Here is a 24,470-nt window from a genome sequence, read left to right as displayed (position 1 = left end):
CTCGAAGGTCGTGATCGACCTTGATCGACTCTTCCAGAACGCGCCAGAACGTTGTCAGACTCTTGCGTTCCCATTGGCCGAGCGCTAGAGGCGTGTCGGTGACGTACCAACTTCCAGCTATGTAAAGATCAGTAGAGAAGTTTCTCGAAACAAGGAGAATTCTCTTTGTCTCGAAAGTTCGACGGGTACGCTACCAAAACATGCTATCAATCAGTGTTGCCGCTCTCTGGTAATTTTTAAAGCACAGCCTAAATCTACATCGTCAACATTCTCTGCAAATACCAAAGTTACAACATTAAAAATTATTTTAAATCGTCTGCTCGTTGTAACCCATTGTCTTCCGTCCATACATGGAATTCTATTTTCTGTCTCATTAAGGAATACTTTTTTACAAAGCAGAAAGTTTTTGATGGGGGCGAGTCTGCTGAAAAATAATTTTAAATGTTAATACGAGTAGGAAAATGGAGCAAAATAATTGTAATGACATTTACAAATAAATCCAAAGAAGAGTAGGGTTCTGACCATAGGCGTACGCAAGGGGAGTGAAGGGAGCGTAGTTGGAATGAAAATGTAGTGCAGAGAGATCTTGAGTTTCAATTTTAAGTCCTCTTTATCTACAGATAGTCTAATCGGGTCTAGACCTACAATTTAAAGTGCGATCGGAAGCACCATGTGTCTAACCCGGGACCTATTGATTTCAAGGCGGCGATGGTACCACTACACCATCTGAAAGGAAGATGGGCTATTATTTCTTATGTAAATTGATATGTCAATGACAAAGAGATATTTAAAACTCTTGTACACATTTTTTCCCCTCTAAAATTGTGTTCTATATAAATATATTTACTTCTCTTTTTTCAATTCAATAAGCTTTAAAATTACATATTAAGTAAGGCAATTACTTTAAGTTAGATACAAATTGTTCGCGTTTTTCATTATTTTTTTGATCCTACATCCTGTATTGTTTTAAGGAATGAAATTTTGTTCATTCGAAGTACTCCTCTGCTTATTGACGTCTTTATTTCAAGGCCGAGTCTGCTGCCACGCACGTGTCAGCAGTAAGAATAAGCGTCAAATTTGCTGCTGCCACGTAATTCGTCTGCTAAGAGTATGTTACAAATCTTAAGAACTGTTTAAGACGAGAGAAATGCAAATTTATGATTAGTGGGAATGAATGTACAGGCAATTTAGAATCTTTTTCTTTAGAAAGCATTTAGCGATATTATTTTAATGCTAACAGAACCTAACCTAACTACGAGAGCATTTAGGTTTATTATTAGAAGAATGCTGAGGGACCTAATCTTAAAACATTTTTGTGAACGTAATCGCTACAACTTCACAGTATGTGTTACAGACGTAATTGCATACATAGCATGATGAAATCACGATAAAACAAAGACCGAGTCTACTGCCACGCGCATCTTTTTTGAGATTCCAGCAGAAAAAGAACGTGGCAGCAGACACTGCCTTATTAGAAGAATGCTAAGGGACCCAATCTTAAAACATTTTTGTGAAAGTAATCGCTACAACTTCACAGTATGTGTTACAGACGTAATTGCATACATAGCATGATGAAATCACGATAAAACAAAGACCGAGTCTACTGCCACGCGCATCTTTTTTGAGATTCCAGCAGAAAAAGAACGTGGCAGCAGACACTGCCTCTAGGAGTCAAAATTTGGATGAAAAAGTGAAATTCTGCATCTTTACAAGGGAAAATGCGTTGCGTTTCTGGTTGTGGCAACACTGCAGCTAACATGTGTTCCGTCAGTCTCACATTTTTTCACATGTACTTTGTCCCCTTTTAAAAGTAGCGCGTTTTCAATTATGTTACTAATCATTAAAAGGATGCCTCAATACCATCTTGGAGGATGACAATTAATAATTTTCCCCTCCTAAAAGTAATAATATACTTTCGCTCTCTGAATCTCCCATATAAATGCTAGGGGTCGTCTGCTTGAGCCGAGCTCACTCCCTCTCCGGTGACGTCACGCGTTCGTGCAAGATCGGCAATCTTCGAATGGCTATAAATAATCTCTATCTACCTTGACTAACACCACAAGACTGACGCAAGGTAGATAGAGATCAGGTAAAGCCATCCGAAGATTGCCGATCTTGCACGAACGCGTGACGTCACCAGAGAGGGAGTGAGCTCGGCTCAAGCAGACGACCCCTAGCATTTATATGGGAGATTCAGAGAGCGAAAGTATATTATTACTTTTAGGAGGGGAAAATTATTAATTGTCATCCTCCAAGATGGTATTGAGGCATCCTTTTAATGATTAGTAACATAATTGAAAACGCGCTACTTTTAAAAGGGGACAAATTACATGTGAAAAAATGTATTTTGAAAATCCATATTCCTGAAACTTTCTGACCGATGCGCTACAAAGAAAGTTGCGTGTTCTCCTTTAGAATTTTCATTTTACAAATCGTAATATAATTTTAACAAAAACGTGACGTGCTAAAGAAGAATGAAAGAGTTTTAAAAAATAATTGATTAATTGACTTAGTTTATTTTACTTCGCTTATCTGTCACATATGGCTAATCGCAAAGATGAGGATGCGTGATGATATGATGAAATTGAAGAAAGGAAAGTAGACCCATGCCCGGGCGGGGATTCGAACCTGGGGGCCCTTGGCATCGTAAAGTGTTGTGCTAACCACTTCGCCACGGAGGTCAGCATTACAAGGAAATAAACAGAAAATGACGATCATATGGCATCTACGTTTTAATATGCGAGAAACATTTGCGAGGAGGTTATTGAAGTAACAAATAATTATTACTAGACGTTGTGATGATTAATTGATTGATTGATTTAGTTCATTTTACTTCGCGTTTTGTGCCTCTTGGCTAATTTGCGAAGATGGGGATGAGTGATGAAATGATGAAATTGATGAATGAACATTCACAAACAACCAAGCCCGACCGGGATTCGAACCCAGGACCCTTGGCGTCGCAGCGCGATGTGTTAACCACTTTTTTTTTTTTTATATAAAGGAAAGCCCCCTAAGCGGAAGCTTCCCCCATCACATTCACTCATATCATTTCATTCACATTTCTATTTCAGGACTTTTTCAGGACAGACAATCACAAATACCCATGCCTTACCCGGGACTCGAACCCGGAACCCCTGGCGTTGCAGCGCGCTCTGCTAACCACTTCGCCACGGAGGTCGACACCACTCGGCCACAGGGTCGGGCAGACGTTGTGATGAAAATTATTATTAATATATCTGAAATATCGAGAGTTGACCTTGCAGTCTCTAAATGTACTTTTAGGGTTACGTAAAACCTTTACTCAAAATTGCTAGTGTAAATTTTTAAGCTATTAAAATTTAAAACTTATTCCTGTTTTGGAGGAGACTGTGCCTTGGGAAGGCTATAGCCCCGGATCTCGAACTGCAAAGGGGCTTCCAGTGGGAAAACATCGTCCAGAAGAAGGGGCGAAATGATTCTTTTTAAATGGCTCAAGAATACAAAGATATAAGTGGACATTTGACAAGCTTAGTCTAAAACTTACAACTGAAATCGTACATACGCGCGCGTGTGTGTGTGTGTGTGTGGGGGGGGGGGTGGCTACGTGAGGTAACACAGTGGAATATGATTCACAATACTAAAATTAAAATAAATATGTGGGAACAATAGAAATCAAAATATGTTGTAGCTAGTGACTGCGCAATAGAAAAGATGGAGGGGTAAATCATATTTTCCCGGGGCAATCATGTTTATTATTCCGTTACATACGACACAAAAATGCATATTTTGGCTAAAAGAGCATTCATTCATTTATTTATTTTTGTCGTTATACTGGGGGCAGATAAGGCTACGGCCAGACGAGCGATATTTACTGCCAGAATTCTGCCGTAAATGTAGCTGAAGAAATGCACCCTTAGGTCGTAAATGGGAGTGGCCAGAAGCAGCAGTAATTGTAGCCAGTTTTGGCGCGTCTTCAAGGTCGTGTCGCGAAGGAATGCGCCGGGACCCATATTTTCCGCAGTATTTGCCGCGTGAGCGTGGCCACGCGTAGCGATATTTGTAGCTGCCACATTTACTGCGGTAATTTAACTGTCGAACTGTACAACTATGATTATATTGACAGTGAACATGTAATAATTGAAGTCCAAAAGTATCCCTGTTTCTTTGACACGAATTGTGAGGACTACAAGAACAGAAACATGAAGATGGATGCGTGGATGAAAGTGACAATGGATGTGGTTGGTGAGAAGTGGGGAGATATGACCTCTGAAGAAAGAAACGACATAGGTAAGTACTTGAAACGAATCAAAATGTATTGAAAATACAAAGTACATAGTTATTATTTTTTACACTATTACGTCAATTAGCAGGGTAGGATTTTTGTTTACTACAAACATTGCAATGAACAAGACGAAATGAAATGATATTGATAGTAAATGAAAACATAGTATAATGTATTACTATGCTCATAAGTGGGTTAAACGAAAGTAAATAATTACAGCCAATGCCAATGGTGTGTTCCATGCAGGGGTGGGGGAGCATAGTATAGAAAAAGTTTTGAACATTTTGAGAACAGCTTTACAAGCAATCGTTTTGCCAGGGAAGTGATCCTTGATCAGAACAAAAATAGGTAGTGAAAGCATCTCTCATCCGAACACCACTTTTATTTCCTCTTGTTCCCTGAGCAGGTATACTCTCTAGTGGACATGAAAGTGTATCCACAAAGTTGTACCCATCTCTCTTCCTAACAAAATTGTGTAGTACACAGCATGCTTTGATAATACAATCGGCAAACTCCGGACTAACATCAATGGGGCGATGGAACAGCCGCCATGTATTTGCTAATATGCCAAATGCACATTCAACAAATCTTCTTGCTCTGGTACGTCGATAATTGAATATCTTCTTTTCAGGTGTTAGGTTTTTGTTAGGATATGGCCTCAGCAAACTTGAGCAGAGTGCGAAGGCCTCATCAGCTACAAACACATATGGAATTGGATCACCTGCATGTTCACTTGAAAATGTCTTGGGCTCTGGTAAAGATAATGTGTTAGAATAGATTTGTTCCCCCAAATCTGTAGCCTTTAATACATTTGAATCACTTTCTTTTCCATAAGCTCCAACATTTATGTACGTGAAGCAATACTCAGAATCAGCTACTGCCATTAGTACTATGGAGAAAAACTTCTTGTAATTGAAGAACTCGCTCCCACTGTTCCAGGGTTTAATAACCCTGATGTGTTTGCCGTCAATAGCGCCAACACAATGCGGAAAATTAGCTCTGCTTTCGAACTTGTGGCTAATCTGAAGCCAGTCCTCCACAGACGGTTGTTTCATGTATTCAGCATGAAGACCATGCCATATGGCCACACAGGTTTCTCTGACAATGTCAGCAATTGTGGCACGACCAATTAGAAAATCGAAATGCAATGTCCGGAAAGAGCATCCAGAACCCAGGTATCTGAAAAAAAGCAGGAAGTGATCTTAAATATAGAATAATTTAAGTGTAAAAACAAATGTGTAAGTACCATCTAGTTGATGTCCTGTGATTTAAACTGAGATGAGTATGTTCGTTGTGTTTACAGAGTTGCTTTCAGTTACAATTATGCATAAATTGTTTTCAGACACTGTCATGTGGTATATTGTAGCTATAACCATCTCAAAGCTAGTGGCGATTTTATTAGGTTAACGCAATATAAAATACATGTTCAAACTAAAATCCAAATAGCTTTGTTATTGTACTTTCGCCACATGCCAACTGTAGAAACTAGTGATTTGAGAAGCGTTTTCAAAGACATGACTGATCATTTACAGGTTTAATTGTTTATTTAGTTACGTACACAGGAGACGCCACTAGTTTTGAAATGTTTGTACCTTTAAAGTTACATTTGTGACATAGCATTTTGCTTGTAACAATTGTGTGAACAGAGTTCGAATTTTCCTCATGAATGTTATGATTAATTTAGGTAAGGAGGTTCAAAAACGTTGGAAAAGCTTGAAAGATGCATTTACAAGATCTGTGAAATCACAAGATGGACGTAGTGGCAGTGGTGCGACTACAAGGAAACCTTACGTTTACCACAAACAAATGTGTTTTCTTCTTCCGACTTTGCAATCTAGGCAGTAAGTACTACCTTATTTAATTACTACACTAAACTGTTGTTGGACATAGATTTTGTTTCACATTCCAGTACATTAATATATAAATTTCAAATCAGCAGTTTGCGTTTGTTTCCTTGAAGCATGGGCATATATATAGTTCACGTAAGGGGGGGAGTTAACTTTTGGTATGATTAGGGTTGCTATATTTCATATGTGAAAATCAGAGACGCAGCTGATCTGAAACTTGTTGGAGAGCGGGGGGATGGGGTGGAGGTTCTGGACCTAACAAAGTTGTATGTATGTACAGTCACGGACACTGCTGGGTTGTAACGATCCTATTGAAAGAAGCACTGAAGCAAGCCCTCCATGTCTGACCATCATGCGCCGTGTGACTAGACAACCCAACCAACATTGCAATTTTTCGGCTTGTATGCCAGTCACGAGTATACATCTCTGTAAATTGAGCAGTGATGCTAAAGAAAATTACGAGATGAAGATTGTCGGAAGTAATGTCTCGTGTTCACGACATGGAATAATACTCGGTCCACGTTACGTTCCTTTATTTAATGTTGTTTGGGAACGAACCTGGTGGACTGGGTTTATATTTTCACTCCTTGCATTACACTGCATTATCGATGATGGGAATGAGTGATGATATGATGAAATTGATGACTGGACAGTTATGCCCCGCCTGTCTCTTGATCTGTTCTTCTGTATTATGCTTTTGTAACATGAATGTTTTTCTTTTCAATATTGTTCTGCAGGACGTCCGGAAACATGGATCAAACTGATGACCAAATTGACCACAGAACAGAGGAAGAACTCTCGCAGACCAATACCAGCAATGCCACCTCTTCGACGGAACACTTTAAAGATGTACCTGCCAAACGAAAGAGGAGATCTGGAGATTCATTTGAGAGGGAATTGTTGGACGTTCTTGGAAAAAACTGGCCCGACCCACATGAAAATGATCCTGACAAAATGTTTCTATTATCATTGCTACCAACTGTGAAAACACTACATCCTTCAGATAAATTAGAATTTCAGATAAAGGTCATGCAGTTGCTCAAGTCTTACGATGATGCTGCTGAACGCAGGGGTTCATTTCAAAGCAGTTTCCCCTACAAATTTGCTTCCCCAAACTTCATGCACATCATCATCATCCAGAACTACCGTTGAATCAGATGTTGAATCAGAGTCAGTGTTATCTTTCTTTGATTTGTAGAGAACATTTTATCTTGTTATGTTCTAGTTTTATCAATGTCTGTGTAGTATGTATTACCTTTTTACTTTCAGTAATATTAAACTAAACTTACCGTAATGTAACTGCGAGTTTCTCTTCCACACTTATGCAGTCCCTCATAACTGTACCTTCTCTTTTCAGGCTACCACTCACAGTTGCAAGTAGCAGTTCAAAGGAGCTTGTAGACATTCTATAATATTCAAAAAACTTATCTGGATAGTCTTTCAGTTTCCTATGAAGAAGCACAAACTTTCCTTTGTACGATCTTTCACTAATAATAGGATGAATCCACCACTGTCTCTTACGCTTTTGCCGACGACGACGAATCAGAAGCAAGCACAGAGCTGCTTTCGACTGGCAATTCATTGTTACATGCCACTATGAATGGAGCAATTTCTTTCAGCAAACTCAAGACACGTTTTGAACACAATGCTTTTCGTAGTAAATGTCGCTCGTCTGGCCGGGGCAGTAATTTTGTTGCTATATTTAACGCAGAGTAGAGCGACATTTACAGCTACCGTGTGACCACCCACTTGCGATAATTGTAGTTGCGACATTTACGGCAGAATTCTGGCAGTAAATATCGCTCGTCTGGCCGTAGCCTAAGAGAGAGAGAGAGAGAGAGAGAGAGAGAAATTCTCCTGCCCCCCCCCCCCTTGTAGTGTGGTCACTGTCTATAGCTATGCTGGAGAAGATTGCACCAATTAATACGTTATTAAATAAAACAGATACTTTTAAAACTTTTAATCAAATTATTTGTGAACTATGTTTAAATTTAGAGAGAGCACATACCTATTTAATTTAATTTGGATGAGTTAAACTTCTGAAGCCTGCCATTTCCGAGCCTTCTTCCGGTGTAACTGCACTGCCCTTTGAGCCCTAGCTGCTGCGTTCAGGTGGCGGAACGAGCAGAATACTAATTAAAACAAAAATGTGACAAATATATATAAAAAAAACAACGTGTTGAAGAAAAGACAGAAGAGAAACGTGGAGAGTGCAGTGATATTTTACGGGAAGTAGTCACGTTTATTACACCCTTACATTTACATACAATTCGCGATTAAAATTAACCGATATGCCATCTGCCGGGATTTTCAGGAAGTACTCTAAGTAGGATACGTTGTGTTGAAGTCGTTTAAAGCATGGTGAATATGCCAGAAAGTAAGGTCTACTGTTCAGGTTTTTTTTGTTTTTTTTTTTTTGCTCTAAATAGTTTTATGGATCAGAACAAATTAAAAGTTTTCATGTGTTTCCACCCCGTGGAATCAACAAAATGAAATTTGTTAATAAATCAGGGAAAACGTAATTGACAGAAGATTGGTATAACACTGTAATTCGGCAAGAAAATTACGAAGAATGCACGAGTCTGCTTACTTTATTTATCGAGAGATAAATATATATTTCCATGAAAGTAAAGTTTTAAATTGTACTTTATAAATAAAGCTTTCTTTTTCCGAAAAATCATGAAGCGTCTTAACCAATGCGTCCATGTATTACCGGTGTTACGTATGTGTGAAATTTGGAACAGGTGCAAGTCGATTAAGAGGGAAGATGAAAATAGTTTGAGAATGAATTAATGTCAAATGTAACCAGAAAAAAAGTGTATATGCTAATGTTACTGTTTCATTCAGTACGATGTCCTTTTTCAGTGAGTATAGCCTGGTCATGAAATCGTGAATATTATTATTAAACCAGCCTTTCTCTTTCGAGAAAGAACTGCAACGATATGTTCGTAATTTTCTCCTGTCCCAGCTTTTCAAGTACAGGTCAATTTCAATTCCTTTATTTTCAAATAATTTCCGAGAACCCCAGTTACATGACGTGCAGATGATACAGCACTGCTTTGGACAACCAGTGCGTATACATAGTTTCGTCTGCATTTTCCGTGTTATTTTTGCCTATCATAATTAAATGCTTCGTTCTCAGTACAGCTTCACGTTTGTTAGAGTACCTGGAATTCACATCGCATTCGCAATATTTAAAAATAATGCGTAATTTAAACGTTTTCTACCATACCAGTCATGACAACACGCTGCTCTTTTGTACTACTGCTGAATGTAAACAAAGATCTATCCTACTTAGAGCGGCCATATTGGAAGCGACACTAGCGCTCAGGTGGTAATTTTAATCGCGAATATTAAAATGTTCTGCTTTTAGATCTCGCACAATGCCTTTTTCACAAAAATGGGCAATCCCGCATTTTTTATAACAATCTTGTCTTTTCGTTTACTTACGCAATTACCGACTGGAAAGGCTGTGATATTTTAGATTTCTTCCGTTAGTTTTCTGATAATAGTTTTCACAACTTTCCATAGCATTTAGGCATGAATTCAGTTGACAAGAACAAAATAATCTTATTTTAAAACATAGAGCAAAAAGAAATCCAACGCGCTTAAGTTAAAACTCCCTTATATTGGAAGCCTGGAGACAACAAAACAGGGGTTCCTTCGTAACACGATTTCTTGAAAACCATTTTACACATTTGAATCAACTTTGTGATAAATTGATTAGAAAGGATGAATCTTAACAGTAAAAGTTGTAACTTTTTCCCTGTTACTATATTTTAGAAGATATTCGTTGTCAAATATCTCAATATTTGCATAAGGAACCAGCCTTTTCCGCGCCGAGCTTCTCGATGATGACGTCATGTATCCACGGACAACTGCGCATACGATCTGCGCCGCCGAACGAGCACCCCCTGGGTGTTAGTTACTTGTTAGTTACATTTCGTAATTTCTGTAGTGCAAATTCTGTGGCAAGATAGATGAATCTGTCTTAACTTTTGAAATAGTATTTCTGTGTAATACTGTTTCCACACTATGGTACTTTTCCAAGTACAAAATAGTGTACTTTCATATTTTTTTTTAAAGTACATTGAGCCGAATGTCTGAGCACAGATAAGGATATATAAGCAGATCTTCATCTGCCTCTTGGGCAGTTAGGATTTTTTCATTTTATAATCTAAAGGTATTTACATTTTTGTTTCAACTGGCGAAAAACACAAATAAGTGAGATATTTAGTAAAAGAATTGACGTAAGGTAAAACTCTCGCATCCCAAAGTAGTTTGCTCTATCGGAATTTTACCATAATGTTAATACCATGAAATTTAGGATTCCTAATTAACAAAATATGAATAAATTAGTTTTACTTTACACTACGTGTTGTCAGCGTGTTAAATGGTAAAATGACTAATTATCAGGATACCCCTAAATGTACAGTACATTCTTATTCCTACACACGGATTTTCAAAGAAAATGCTTTAATATCTGAAAGGAAATACACTCTTTAGAAATTGTTTCTTTACAATTCAATAACTAATATCATCAGGAACATAAAATCTTACCCAAATTCTGTGTAACAAATGGCAATAATAAATGAAACTGAAAGGGAAACATGCCATTTTCTGTACAACTTTTCTATTCGTACACTTAATAATATAAAAGAAGTAAGTATGGTACTACTTTACTATACCGGATACACCTATCAATGATTTATTTCGCAATTTTTTACATTGCTAACGTACTATTCTGCATTGCGAACATTTCTTTAGGTGAAATAATGAATTTCGAACGAAAATAATGTCTATTTCTTACATTAACGAGTACTTACTGTTGTTCCTTATTTCCCACAATCCATTGACGTTAGCCCAAAAATTCACGATAGCCCTATGAACCATCACCGGGACGAGGTATGCCTACTAGGTTAGGTTAGGCCTGTTAGGTTAGGTTCCATTAGCACTCCTTTTGTTCAATTTAGCATATATGAACAATACGAGAGCGTTTTGTTCTCTCGTGCAGAAAGCAAATGGCGGCAGCAGCAATAGCGCGTTGGAAATAGATTTTTGTAGAAAACCACATGCATTCGCATTAAAATGGATCAAAACTACATTCCCGAACATCAACAACGCTACAGAAAATGATTTGCGTAAGTACTTTCTCCTGTAAATTTGAAGAAATCTGTCTCCGGTATAGTAAAGTGTTACCGAAAGTATATTCAGAGCAAATTGACTGACAGTCTAATACTTTGATGCGTATCCTTTGGCTTTAATTACACCTGTTCTTCATAGAATTAACCAGTTTCCGACATGTTTCAGAGCTTATTTTATTCCACTTGGCTTGCACAACAGTTTTCAACTCTTGTTTGGACTCGACGCCTGCTTTATGGACTCGCCCATAAATGCTCAATGGAATTTAAGTCTGGACTTTCAGCTGGTCTTTGTAGTAGTTTCGTCACATTCCATATTATTAGCCAATTCATGTTAACTCGCACCTTATGCTTACTGTCATTGTCTTGTTGGAATGTGTAGATAGGCAGCATGTCCATTTTTTGGGCACTCTGCTTTACATTGTTCTTCAATATGTCCAAATAGATATATGCATCCATGATACCATCAATAAACTGGATGGTACCAACACCTTTGGACGGCATACAGCCCCAAATCATTAATGACCCACCACCGTGTTTAACTGTTGGAACTGGGTTAATGTGATCATTGTCTTTATTTGATTTTCTCCATTCCTGGTCCTTGTGGATGTGCTCTTTTGCAAAAGAAAGTATATTCCTGCAATTCACCTTATTTACATACGGCCTCTTTCGTGGTATTCTGCCATGATATCCTTACTTCCACAAGGCACGTCGGACAGTTTGATCGGACATCATCTTGCCAGCAACATTTTCTACTAACGGTTGTAACTGAGGAATACTTGTCGGTGGTTTTCTCGCACTCTTTTTAAAATAAAGCGTTCACGTTTATTCAACTGTCTCTTGTTTGGTTTTCTTGGCACATTCTGTGTTGAACCTTCCTCTCTAAATTTGTTTACTATGTATTGAACTGTGGAGTGTGATTTATTGACTGTGTGTCCATTTTTTCTTAACGAATAACCTCTAAGGGCCAAATTTATAATAACATCCTTCAGATCGGAACTAAGTTCCTTCACTTTGCCCATTTCGAACACACTGATAGACGATAGCCCTACAACAATACCTACGCCAGCATTCTGCTTGACTGGGAGCAGGCCTGCATGTTCAAACTTGTTACAAAGTTTGCAAACTGCACGAAATCACCAGAATAGCGGTGGTGCTGTATGCGAGGAAGATTGAAACTCTTGCCTATACGAATAACAATGTTGCATGAAACCGCGTGTTTTTTTCTTTTCACACAAATTATATGCTCTGATTACACTTTGAACATACATTTTTATTGACATTTGTTGGTGAAACCTTCATTAACATTAATTTCAGGGTACATATGAAAATGAGGCACCTTCATGGCATGGTGCTATATGTACGGGGAATTTTAGTTTTACCCCAATATTTTTACAAAGCCCAATTTATGGTCATTTTGGTAGTAAATGTACCCTTACACAGGCTAAAATAGAGAACAGTTAAGAAGTTTAAGGTATCAGAAAGAAAGGATAAAGCATTTTTAAAAGAAAACAGTCGCCAGAAAGTCAACTTAGCAACAACCATACCTAGATTTAGGTCAGCATGGTAAAAACTGGACCTAGAACTACAGCTGTCACAAAGGCATTCCAAGCATGGAAGTTGTTGACAGGCAGCTAGAATGTGAGCACTTATATTTTATTGGGGGAGGGGGGAGGCAGATTACATCAGGAGCCCAGGAAATAACTGACAACTACAAGAACAGCTGAATTTCTATATCGACAGAAAACAAACTTTTCTTTTAATTTAAGGTTTGATGTATACCACAATTATATTCCATTATGTTGTGATTTTTGTAGACAATTAACACGAAACACTATATTTCTTCTGCGTGGAGTGAACCCACATCTTATTTTATTAAATGCATATTTTTGTCTCTTTTCTTTTCAGAACACTTACTTGGAAGAACATGGAAAAGAATTCAGAAACTGAAAATAAAAATTATACCAAGTGTGTAGCATCTCTGGATTTGGATTCACATTCAGTACAAGAAGCACAGCACATATCAGATGTTTGTTGTGCTCAGAGCCTACACACAAAAAAAGTGCTTGGTATGTAAATTTTTGATTAATATTTATTAAAATTTATTGTATTCTGTAACTTCTGTGCACTGATTACTGCAAACACAATTTTTGTAACAATTTACATCGCTGCACATTTCCTCCCTACACCCTGTCTCAGGAGCCTTGGGAGCAATGTCGTTCATTAACGGTAGAAAAGGGGAGTGGGCAGAGCATAGCAGTCTGCTCTGCTGCAAATGGCTGGTAGCTGCAGCCTTTGTTTTTTACTCCCAGCTGGCCATTGGTGTAATTTTATAGCCATGCCCAGTTCTACTGAATGCAGTGGAATGCTTTGCAGTTTTAATTTGTGGTATGTAAAGAGAAAACAAGAAAGTCTGTGCTATTTTGGCATTTAGACATTAGTTAATTGCATGTGGGCCAACAGATGAATAAGATTGTTATTATTATGACATGCTATCCACCTCTGCTAACCCCTTTTCTATTATTGCAGATATCTCCGCTGGATTGCATGAAATTGAAGAAACAGCAAGAAACTCGCATGAGATTCAGCCTGTAAATAATACAGAATCACAAGTTCAAGAAGCATGGAACCCACAGGATACTTTGAACGTCGTGTGTGAAATTGTTGTAGCAGAAGGAACCCGTGAAAGTGGATTCAGTGCCTTCAGTCCTGAGTATCTGGTAAAAGAAGACAGCAGTTTAGGTATGTTTATCAGCCTAACTATGGATCATACAAGTTTTCAGATTTCAATACTAATGGGATTTTTCTCCTTGTTCAATTTTATACTTGAGTTCTTGCAAATATTTCCAAACTCACTAGTAGTGCAAGATGTCTGGCTTGGAGGTATGAGACCCCCACCCCCTTACACAAGCACACACGTAATTTGGTGAAACATAAATTTTACTCAAAATAGTGATTTAAGATTGTTTATGCAATACACAAGCACAACGTTTGAAGGAGACATTTAAATGGAAAATAATTTTTGCATAACTTTCAGAAAACAATTGCTTCATCATTTACAATGAAACTTACTTTGAACAAAGTTCAATGCACCCAATTTTAGAAAACTCATGACTAGAGCCCAGAAGTTTGGCAAAATGCCTCTTTTTATCTACTGCATATATTGATAAAATTTGTCCGGATATACGTTTTTTATGTTGTTTCGAATGTTTTAGAAGCCTTTTCATTTTGCCTATTTGGGACCCCACTGCCTATTTTTAATTATAATGCCTTTTTTTTCCTTTTTCAATGAAATTGGGCCATTTTTTTTTAAAAAAAAAGTGTGTATATAAATTAATTTTCTCCAAAAAAACGTTGTTGGCATTTATTTTTCTTCCGTTTATTATGTGAATAATTTTCGCCTTATTTAAGTAATATTGAACTCGTGCATGTTTCAACATTGCTGAAGGAGAAAAGTGTGAGAAAAAAGTATTTCATGCTGAGTTAGGATATTGCCTTTCGGTTAACATTTCCTTGTGCATGATTGACTGCTGAAAACCTGTTGCAGAACATCTGCACAATTACGTCATCACGTCCAGCGTCCGTGTCAGGAGGTTATTGACAAGAAACAGCACTAATGCCCAAGGGCCTTTGCATTGATTCCAAAATGAAGTTCTCTATCTTTAGTTTAGTTCTGCACTTTGGAGGGAAACGATCGTGTAGTTGTCATCATGCCGAAATTTAGTGTGCCATCAAGTGGTAAGTTACATGATTACGTGCATGGATTTGGTGAAAATTGAAATGCTCTTCCCAATGTAGATTTTAACATTTGCCAGAAATTATAGATAAAAGTAAGTGACTTCCAAATGTGCCTTTTTTCGGTTTATTTTGCCTTTTTTTCATTTTTAGTGCCTATTTTCCACATTATAAATGCCTTTTTGCCTGCCTATTTTAACGAAAATAAATGCCTGAACTTCCGGGCTCTACTCATGACTGTGCTACCATCAATCAGATATTGATTGAATTCAAAGTGAAACCTATTTGCTGCTAATCATGGGAATAACACCATCAATGCCATATGTACGACCACTAAAAGAGAGGTTGCAAAGTTAAACCTTTCAACAAAAGTATACATCAGAAGTAAACACTGTAAGATTATTTCAGCCTACTGACAGATTCACATGTGTTTGTGTGCCAAATAAGAAAAATTATTATGTTTACGAAATGATTTAGTGTGTATAGTTTTAGCCAAATGCTGACTTCTGTGGGCAAGTGGCATGAATGTTCTTTGTGAGTGTCCCTCCCTTCATCAATTTCATCTTATCGTCATGATTGGCGAAAAGTGACAGAAAAGCAAAGTTAAAATAAACCTAATCAATTAGTTAATAAAGTTTTAGCCAAATTATTACTACAAGCACAGAGACTATTATTTTTGTACAGGTTATTCCTCACTGTTACAGAAAAGTGTTTGCAATCTTGAATCGGGTTTGAGTACTAATGATGGTAGTTAAATATTTGCATTAGTTATTATATATGATTTGATTATGATTAGATCATTGTAAACAATTGACTAAATGAATATTTTGCCATCTGACACCAAGTGCAGATAGGTAGAATACACCCCCCCCCCCCTTTTCAAAAATATCCACTGAACCCACCCAAAGGAATTTCGAGATAGATTCTCAGCTATTACAAATTCATATTTCAGCAAGTGTGTGTAGTAAAATTAAAACATTCTTAAAGCTATGACCACTGAAGTAGAACAAAACCAAACAAAAATCTCTGCTGATGCTACTGGGACATCAGCCTTTTTAATTTAAGCGTCAGTCTCCACATAAAGCTGCTAATTTTACTGGACTAGGCACCTTCTGCCCACTCTCCTAAGTTCTTCAAAAGGGCCATATGCTAGAACAAATGATCCACATAAGACTTTCAAAGTTTAAGTCGATTCTTCTTTGTAGCTAATCAGTGGTGATTTATCTAAGTCGATTGTCTGGAATGTACTCAATATTGGTATAAGGCAGCAATCATCACATACAATATTTAATCATGAAGTATGTTGAAGTTTCTGTAGTAAATAAAATTAATATTCCTTGTAGTAACATATTTTTGTTGAATAACTTAATAGGGAAGAGTGGGAAAATACAAAAAATTAGCTGTTATTAAAATTGGTGTGTTTCATAAGTATGTAAAACATTGGTTCTCTGAATGCTGTTCTGGTCTTCTCCGGACCATTTCGATCCCTGGGTATCTGACAAAAAACTGAAATTGCCATTTTAATTTTGCTTGATATGTTTTCCAATGTGAAAATATGGTTAAAATGATAGTAAAGGACATTTGACATGTTTTTCAATAGAGCCGATGTGTGAGGCTGTTCTCTTATGACCCTGTTTTTTATGACAGCAGAATTACAACAGAAAATGGAAAGTTTTTTCTCTCTGGAGAGTGAATGAAACCAGTGTTTTTATCCCACAATTGCTTCTTTCTTTCTCTTTCTTTCTCTCCCTTTCTCTCTCTCTCTTTCTTTCTCTCTCTCTCTCTCTCTCACACACACACACACATGCACTTGTACATGTATCTATATGATGTGTTTCTTCTAGCTCAACTCATGATTAATTTTGTGCCACAAAAACAGTGAAATGGCAATAATTGATTATCTTACTTCAAAAACTGCTGATGAGGAAAGTTCAAATCTAGCAGTGACTTCTCTTGCGAAGAATCCGAATTGCAGCACTCAACACATTTCCTGCTGAATGTACCATTTGTTCTACTGCTCATATTTGTCATGTCCAAAAAGTTTCATCTGTGGAAGATGCAGATAACCTGGAAAAATGTTTTGGGACTTTTTACATTGAAGTATGTACCATTGTCATAGTTTCTTCTTTAGAGGCAGTTTAGTGTGACCACTTCTTTGCTTGTGATGAACATTTTTCCTTGCACGAAATATGGTTAAGAAGTGTGTGGCTATGCTGTGGATATTGTTGGCCTACTTGTGTCAGTCTGGTTGAAATCTGCTATAGTTCCAGACATTTGACTGGTTTCAATAATTTCCACCCTTCTCAGTGCCAGGTTTTGCCGATTGGTAACAAAAGCAATTTTCTAAATTTTTGTAATTTGGTTCGTTAATAACATAAAAACGCGAACATGAGTAAAAGTTGAACACACCTCTGATTTTCTGGGGCTTTTCTAGCCCATAGTTTTTCTTGTATGTACGTATTGCTTGCATTCTAGAATTATTCCTCTTGTAGTGTACGGTTATTACAAGCATAAAAACACAGTTTTTCATTGTGACGTTTCAGGAGAACACGTGCTCCCTTCATCAGACTAAAGATACAGTTATAACAATGGTTAAGAATTTTTTAAATAAAAAAGAGAATCCATTATACAATGGATGTCGTCAATGTTACATTGTTCTAATATAGCAACATAACTGTGAAAAGCAAGCAGTCTGTTTTATTTTATTTCAGATAAAAATCTGAAATAAAAATAAAACAGACTGTTTGTTTTCTAGCCCAATTTGATGTATGATGTAACCTCCTTCCTATTTAAACTATAAACCTGTTTATACCAGTAACCACCAATAAGGATTTCTGACGTATACCATCCACCTTCAGAATTACTCTGCGTACATACTAAAAAAAATTAAGCCTTACATAAGTGTATACAACATATATCATGTTGGAGAAATGATCACACGAAAGAACAGTACAAGGGGTAAATAATATAGAAACATGTGTACATAAAAAAATAATTTTTGAAAATTGTTATGTAATTGTCATTGCATGAATGGCTCTGGTAGAAAGTGCAGGAATCCTTCATTGTATTTGTATTTTTTAATTGCAGTTCACTGTGCATCAGCAGGAGTAATACCTGAAAAGTTCTGGCAACGGAAAGTTACCAGTGAACATGATTGCACACAGGTTCTTGTTGATATCGTGAAACAGGAGAAGATTCAGGAGTTATTGAAGAGAAGGACTGTAACTAAGCATAAAGTATGGGGGATGATCGCAGAAGAAATGGCACAGAGGGGTGCTGCTGTTCCTGCTTCATCCAGCGAGGAAGCGGCCAAAAAATGTCACCAGAAATGGAGGAATTTAGAATATGTGTATTTGAAATACAAGCAACAATCTTGGGAAAAAGACTGTAAAAGAAAAGTGCATCCCAGATACTTTGATGATGTTGATGCAGTGATGTCGAAGAAGGTTAAGGAGGTACCCCAACCGCCAAGCAATGAAGTGCCTGCAGCAACTAATCAATCTTTATTTATGGTCACAGTGCCCAATGTGCAACCAGTGCTTTTGATGGATACAACCGGTACGACATCACCAGTGTTAACATCAGAAGAAGAATTGAATACAAATCTCTGTGATAACTCAAGGTCAGCACCGGAAATCTTGACAAACAATATAGAAAGTAGATCTCGTAAATTGGGTAGCGCATCTAAACCAAGATCCCAGTACCGTGAATTTATGTCTTTCTTAAAATCAGTTCGGGAAAATGAAGCAAAGGTAAATGAAAAGAGGCACAGTGAATTTAAGTCACTTATTGAAGCTCAAAATACTCAGTTGCAAGTTCAGAACACTTTATTGGAAGCTCAGAATAAACAGCGTCAAGAACTCGTAGATATTTTTCAATTATGCATGGTAAAAAATAGAAAAATTGTGAAATCCTGAAAGAACTTCCAAGCTGGTACCGTACTGAAGAGTTTATAACAGTTCATGCCAACTTTACAGTATGAATCATGAAAATGTACTTGTCAATACTATAAAGCTTTGATGCTCAATAATACCAAATTGTTATTTGTTACCATGATGTATGAGAGAAACCATATACCAGGCAGTATGATTTTAGTGCTGTAGTTGCATTCTGAGATGCACATGAAGAAAAATATTCACCAGACGAAATGAAACTAGATATTTCACAGCCCGACTGCATGATTCCAGCATAGTGCATGTTCGTAATACATCGACAGCTGCATGAGATGTATCACCAAGTATCTACTGGGTGGCCACATTAAAGTTGCACTATTCAAAGCCCTCTGGAACCTGTTTGAAGCATCAGATTGGGGTGAAACTTAGTAGAAAGGCTATAAGACTACGGGAAAGCAAATGCCGATGAATACACAGTTGAAAGGCCACACAGACTCCTGTACACCACACTCCCGCATGAAGGGGAGCGGCAGATTGGAACATGCTTTTTTCCTTGTGGTCGCTCTATAACAACACCCAGTAATTTGAGTTTCTCTGTGCAGCAATGTTCAGTATGTGCCCCACCTTTCAACACTAAAAGATTTTGAAGCTAAATGCAGTTATGAATGTTCTCACGAAGTCAGGATGTATTTCAGTGCCACATTTCAACATGGTGGTGAAAATTTGAAACTATTTTTTTCGTTAATATTTGCTTCGGTTTCCATAGCCTCTCTACCAAGTTCCACCGAAATCTGATGCTTCAAATGGGCTCTTGAGTAGGGCAACTTTAATTCTAGCCATCTGGTATATGATACCTTAAATTCAGATAACAGGTCAACGTGATGAAGGACTCCATCCACTGAATTTCAATACCTTTGTGCACACACACACTTTTCATACAACAATTTTGCATATCATGTCAGTAATCTATAGTTTACCAATTTTGTGGCGAGGTCATGAGTCCAGCACTTAACATGCTAACGAGGCGACCGTTTTTCATGTAACTTTGGTTGTGTCTTGTTACAGGTGTCAGTAATACAAAACTTTTCTATCATGGAAGAGATGTAGCTTCAGTCTGCATTTCCAATTGTTTAAATGCAGTGAATATTTCTTAATAGGATAAATGCTTTCTTGACTGATCCTTTGAGCAGTGGGTGCCTTTACAGTCTAAAAGTTTTAAACAATGTCTGCATGACTGATGACCTTATTGTTAGTGCATGGAATTAAAGTTTGCTGTCAATAAGCTGGGCGGGGCTTTGAAAGTTTGCAAAGCCTGCTGATAACAATTTGTATTTGATGCTGGAGCTTCAAAACTGAGGCACATGGTTCTTACTTGCTATGTGAGAGAAGGAGCGAAACTTGGCAGGTAACCAGGTGGGCATAGTAAGTAAAATCAGCTGATGTGTAGAATGCTGGTCCTGATGTCACCACCAAGTGCATACATGCACACACACACACACACACGAGAGAGAGAGATTATGTGGATGAAAGGAAGAAAGGCTAATATAAGATATGAGAAGGAAATAGGGAACACTCACCAGACACTGGAAATGTTTCAATTTTCGCTGCTGTGGGCTTGTCAAAAATTGTGAGTGGTAGAGTGTGTGGGGAGGTTTTGGAATGGGGATGAGAGATTGAGATGGGAGTTGGTTTGGAAAGTTACTGTGTGACCTTATTCAGGTCATGGGGCATGGTTGCATACACACCCTCTACCCAAGGTCCGTCGAAGCCCACTTTCCCCCGTTCTAGAAGGTCTGGTCATAACATGCCTTTTTGTCAGTCCTCGTGTTTACAACTTCGGCAGGGGTTCTGTGACATCATCAGCATGATACTCTCTGCATGTCTGCTATTTTCAGCACTGTAAAGCTTGCAACGCTCTTGTTTTTAAGAGAAAAACACATACTGAAAAGCATCGCAAAACAACTTACACAGAATACATGAAAGTAATGGTGTATAGATGAATTATAAGTACGTAAAATCATAAACTTAACCACGGCTAGTGCTGCAAAGGACTGGAAGAAGAGCAGCTCTGGGTCCATTGTTTTTGTTTCATTTGCTTTCCATTACTTCCACCTAGATCCGAAACTATAGCGACTATTTCATACCCAGCTACCCCAACCATTGATATAATATCAAACAACAAAGCCTTGGTCATAGCCGTATCAAAGTTATAGTATAGCTACTGGCTGTTTCCATTCACCTGTCAATCCTCGAAGCATTGCAACCTGAACATTTCTATGGGGACCCAAAACTCTGTCATTGTCCCTGCTGTTTCATAATATTCAAAACTGGTGCAAGAATTCCCGGTTGGAGTCTCAATTTCTGCACCCAGCGACGAAGTGTTGCAATGCTGGGTAATGGAATTCCGACCTCTGATCTCATGTGGGTATACAATCGTTCACTGATCGCCCTTTGTGTTAATGCAGGAATTATATCTTCCTGGTTCCACACCTGTGCTTTCTTTTCCCCTTAATTAACATGTTGATTTCAGTAGCGTGCCCAAGGGGGGTTAATGGGGGTTATAACCCCCCTCTTTCGCCCAGTATTCCTAAAAAAAAAAAAGAACGTCAAAGGTAGGAAAATATGACAAAATGAGAGCTGACTACCAAGAAAAAGTATACATAACCCCTCCCTTTCGAAAATCCTGGGCACGTCACTGGTTGATTTGCCCTAGAGTAAAGGTTTTGCTCAAAATTTGTCTCACTTTTTTGTTCACGATAGTTCTTACGCTCCCTTGTTTTTAAAGCCACTTTTGACTGCAATACCTTCTTATACCTTGCTTGCCATTTTTGCAAATTGATTTTAAGGTTTTTGATTTCCTCATGACAATTATTTATATCTGTCTTTAGCTTATCATTTTCCTCACGAAGCACTTCCAATTGTTTTGTGTTTTCGATTTTTTAACTTTCTATTGAACAAACGAATGACAACACAGAAAAAGGCTTTTGTTCTTGAGGTGGCACGCTGCTGTTCACAAATAATTGTTCACGTACCTTAGAGAGAACTCTCTTTTTAGCACATCTTGCCTTTGCACGTCTTGCACGAACGCTGTTGTCGTCACTGACCTGCACATGTGTGACTGGAAGTAACAATGTAGGAATAGCATCTTTCTTCAGTCTCTTCTTTGGTGTAATTCCTAATAATTCTTATTCTAAATCGCGTTCGTAACATTCTGGTGAAAAATGTGAAGAACAAATACTCGAGTTAGCGACCTGAAATTTGTCTTTTCGATAACATTTGCTCTCCCAGATTTTTCTGAACTTCGTTGGGAGGAAATTTATGGTAAACAATATCAAAATTTTTAGTTTTCCTGAGATAGTTTCGACATGTGCTCACAGCACAGTTAGACATTATTATTATCACTCACAGTACAATATGAAAAACACAACAAAATGACTAAAAATACACGCGAATACACGAATGCAAGAGCAAGGAAAGAACACAGAAACACGTTTCCCCTGCTAAAACTAGCCGATACTAAACTTTCCCCAGCGATCTGTCATGTCTATGATGTCACAGTTTTACAACCACCTCGGCTTGCTCAAAAGGCGCGTTATGAACGGACCTTCCAAAGCGAGCGGCAAACACAGGTCAACGGACCTTGCCCTCTACCTACATTTTTGTACCGAGGTGTTGGTGGATTAGGGAAAAGATGGGTGATCACTACTCAGATGTAGTTATTGAAAGGAGTATTGGGTCTGTTGGTATGGACGGCAACGCTCAAGTCCAGGTTTTGGGTGCAGGAGTGATGGTTGTTGTTCCTGAGGTTGAGAGCCCTCAGGTAAAAGTCACCATAGATGATGTTTCTTTTGGGTGAAGGGTAAAGTTTCCTGTGACAGTGTGAATCTGGAGAGTAGGGGAGGTGATGAGAATGGGACAGGTTTTGCACCTTGGGCAGTTGCATTTCTGAGCAGAGGGGTTTGGGTGTGGAGTGAAGGGATATTGTGAACCTGACATGTTTTTGAAATTGGAGGGAAGAGACGGCACTTGAAAATAACTCTGGGCTTCTCAGGAAAGATATTTATGGTGTCAGGATCACTGTGGATAATGAAGCCACACAGTAACTTTTCAAACCAAGTTCTATCTCCAACCCTCCCCCTTCCCCTCAATTTGCTCCCTCCCACACACACCCTACCACTAGCAATGTTTGACAAACCTGGCGAGAGAAACAACGTTATTTCGTGGCAACTGTATCTTCACTTTGGACCTGGCAACCTTGCAGGTCCTACACTTACACCTCCACTATCTGCTTGCAGCTATAAAAATTATAGAGTTGGAAGTGGTCGAAAAAAAATGAGCTTTTTTGGGGAAAAAAACAGGATTTTTTTTCCGTGGCTTTTTTCACAAAAGTGTGTCAAATCAATGAAAATACAGAAGTTGGCAGTATTTTTCCTCTTCCATGGTTTTCGTTTATCTCCCTACTGTAAAATAGACACTAATTTCTAAATATAAAATACAATTTACAATATGAAATTCGTAGCTAGACATAAACAGTGTTTTCAAGAAAACTGGCTTTTTTGATTGGGCAGTTCTTTCCGAGTGTTATCTTCATATTTCGGTAGGCTTATTAAATACAAGGGTCGTTCAAGGTTGACCGGGACTTTTATTTCTGCAGAGGAATAGGTAGAAGAAGAAACACCAAACTATGTCAGTTTTTCAAAGTGCGCGCCGAGGCACCGTTGCCATCGTTCTGGCAGCTCCCAAATTCCTTTGGCGTAGGAAGAACTTGGTTGTTGTCGTAGCCACTGGAGGACATCACTCCGCAGTGCTTCGTCTGTCGTGAATTTCTTCCCTCCCAGATGGTCTTTCAGGGGTGCAAACAAATGATAATCACTGGGGGCTAAATCCGGACTGTAGGGGGGATGGGGCAGAACTTCCCAGCGCATGTCGGCCAGAGTTGTTGTTGTCACATTGGCCGTGTGAGGGCGGGCATTGTCATGGAGAAGAATGACATTTCCAGACAACATCCCAGGTCTTTTCTTGCGAATGGACTTTCATACAGCACCACTCAACAATGTGGAGTAATACTGGGCATTATTCGTGCTCCCTTTGTCCAGAAAATCCACATTTATAACGCCCTTCATGTCCCAGAAGACACTTGCCATGATCTTTCCAGCGGACAGCTGCGTTTTGCTTTTCTTGGGGGGGGCGGGGAACCTGTATGCCGCCACTCCATGCTGCGTCTTTTGGTCTCTGGGGTTGAATTGTGCAACCATGTTTCATCACACGTGATGATGGATTGCAACAATTCATCACCTGCTCGAAACCGATTCAGAAGCTGTTCACTGACCGTCCTGCGTGTCCACTTCTGATCGAATGTCAGCTGGCGGGGAACCCACCTTGCACAGATTTTGCGGAAGGGTAAGTGGTCGTGAATGATTGTCTCAACACTCCCGACACTGATATCACCTCGGCAGCAATATCCCGCACTGTTACTCGCCGGTTCTCAAGAATCATTTGCTCAACACGTGCGATATTCACTGGTGTGACTGCAGTCGGGCGAATGTGTCCATGCGCTTCATTTGTCACAGCTCCCGTCACTGCTCACACCATT

General features: G+C 38.4%; 2 protein-coding genes across 2 annotated transcripts; both read left to right on the top strand.

Moving 5' to 3' along the window:
* The first annotated feature begins 1,511 nt into the window (after positions 1-1,511).
* LOC145986019 (uncharacterized) lies at positions 1,512-19,021 on the top strand. The gene is made up of 4 exons (XM_083120195.1): positions 1,512-1,536; positions 13,158-13,318; positions 13,779-13,991; positions 18,072-19,021. Exons 2-4 carry the CDS (start codon positions 13,177-13,179, stop codon positions 18,899-18,901), a joined length of 1,185 nt encoding a protein of 394 aa, XP_082976321.1. The 5' UTR covers positions 1,512-1,536; positions 13,158-13,176; the 3' UTR covers positions 18,902-19,021.
* Positions 4,149-7,260, top strand: LOC145979459 (uncharacterized). The gene is made up of 3 exons (XM_083112367.1): positions 4,149-4,266; positions 5,946-6,102; positions 6,846-7,260. Exons 1-3 carry the CDS (start codon positions 4,179-4,181, stop codon positions 7,258-7,260), a joined length of 660 nt encoding a protein of 219 aa, XP_082968493.1. The 5' UTR covers positions 4,149-4,178.
* Positions 19,022-24,470: the final 5,449 nt, after the last annotated feature.

Source organism: Lepisma saccharinum, chromosome 1 (assembly GCF_977018435.1).
Source record: "Lepisma saccharinum chromosome 1, izLepSacc3.1, whole genome shotgun sequence".
In the NCBI taxonomy this organism is placed as follows: domain Eukaryota; kingdom Metazoa; phylum Arthropoda; class Insecta; order Zygentoma; family Lepismatidae; genus Lepisma; species Lepisma saccharinum.
This window is presented reverse-complemented; position numbering and strand designations above follow the sequence as displayed.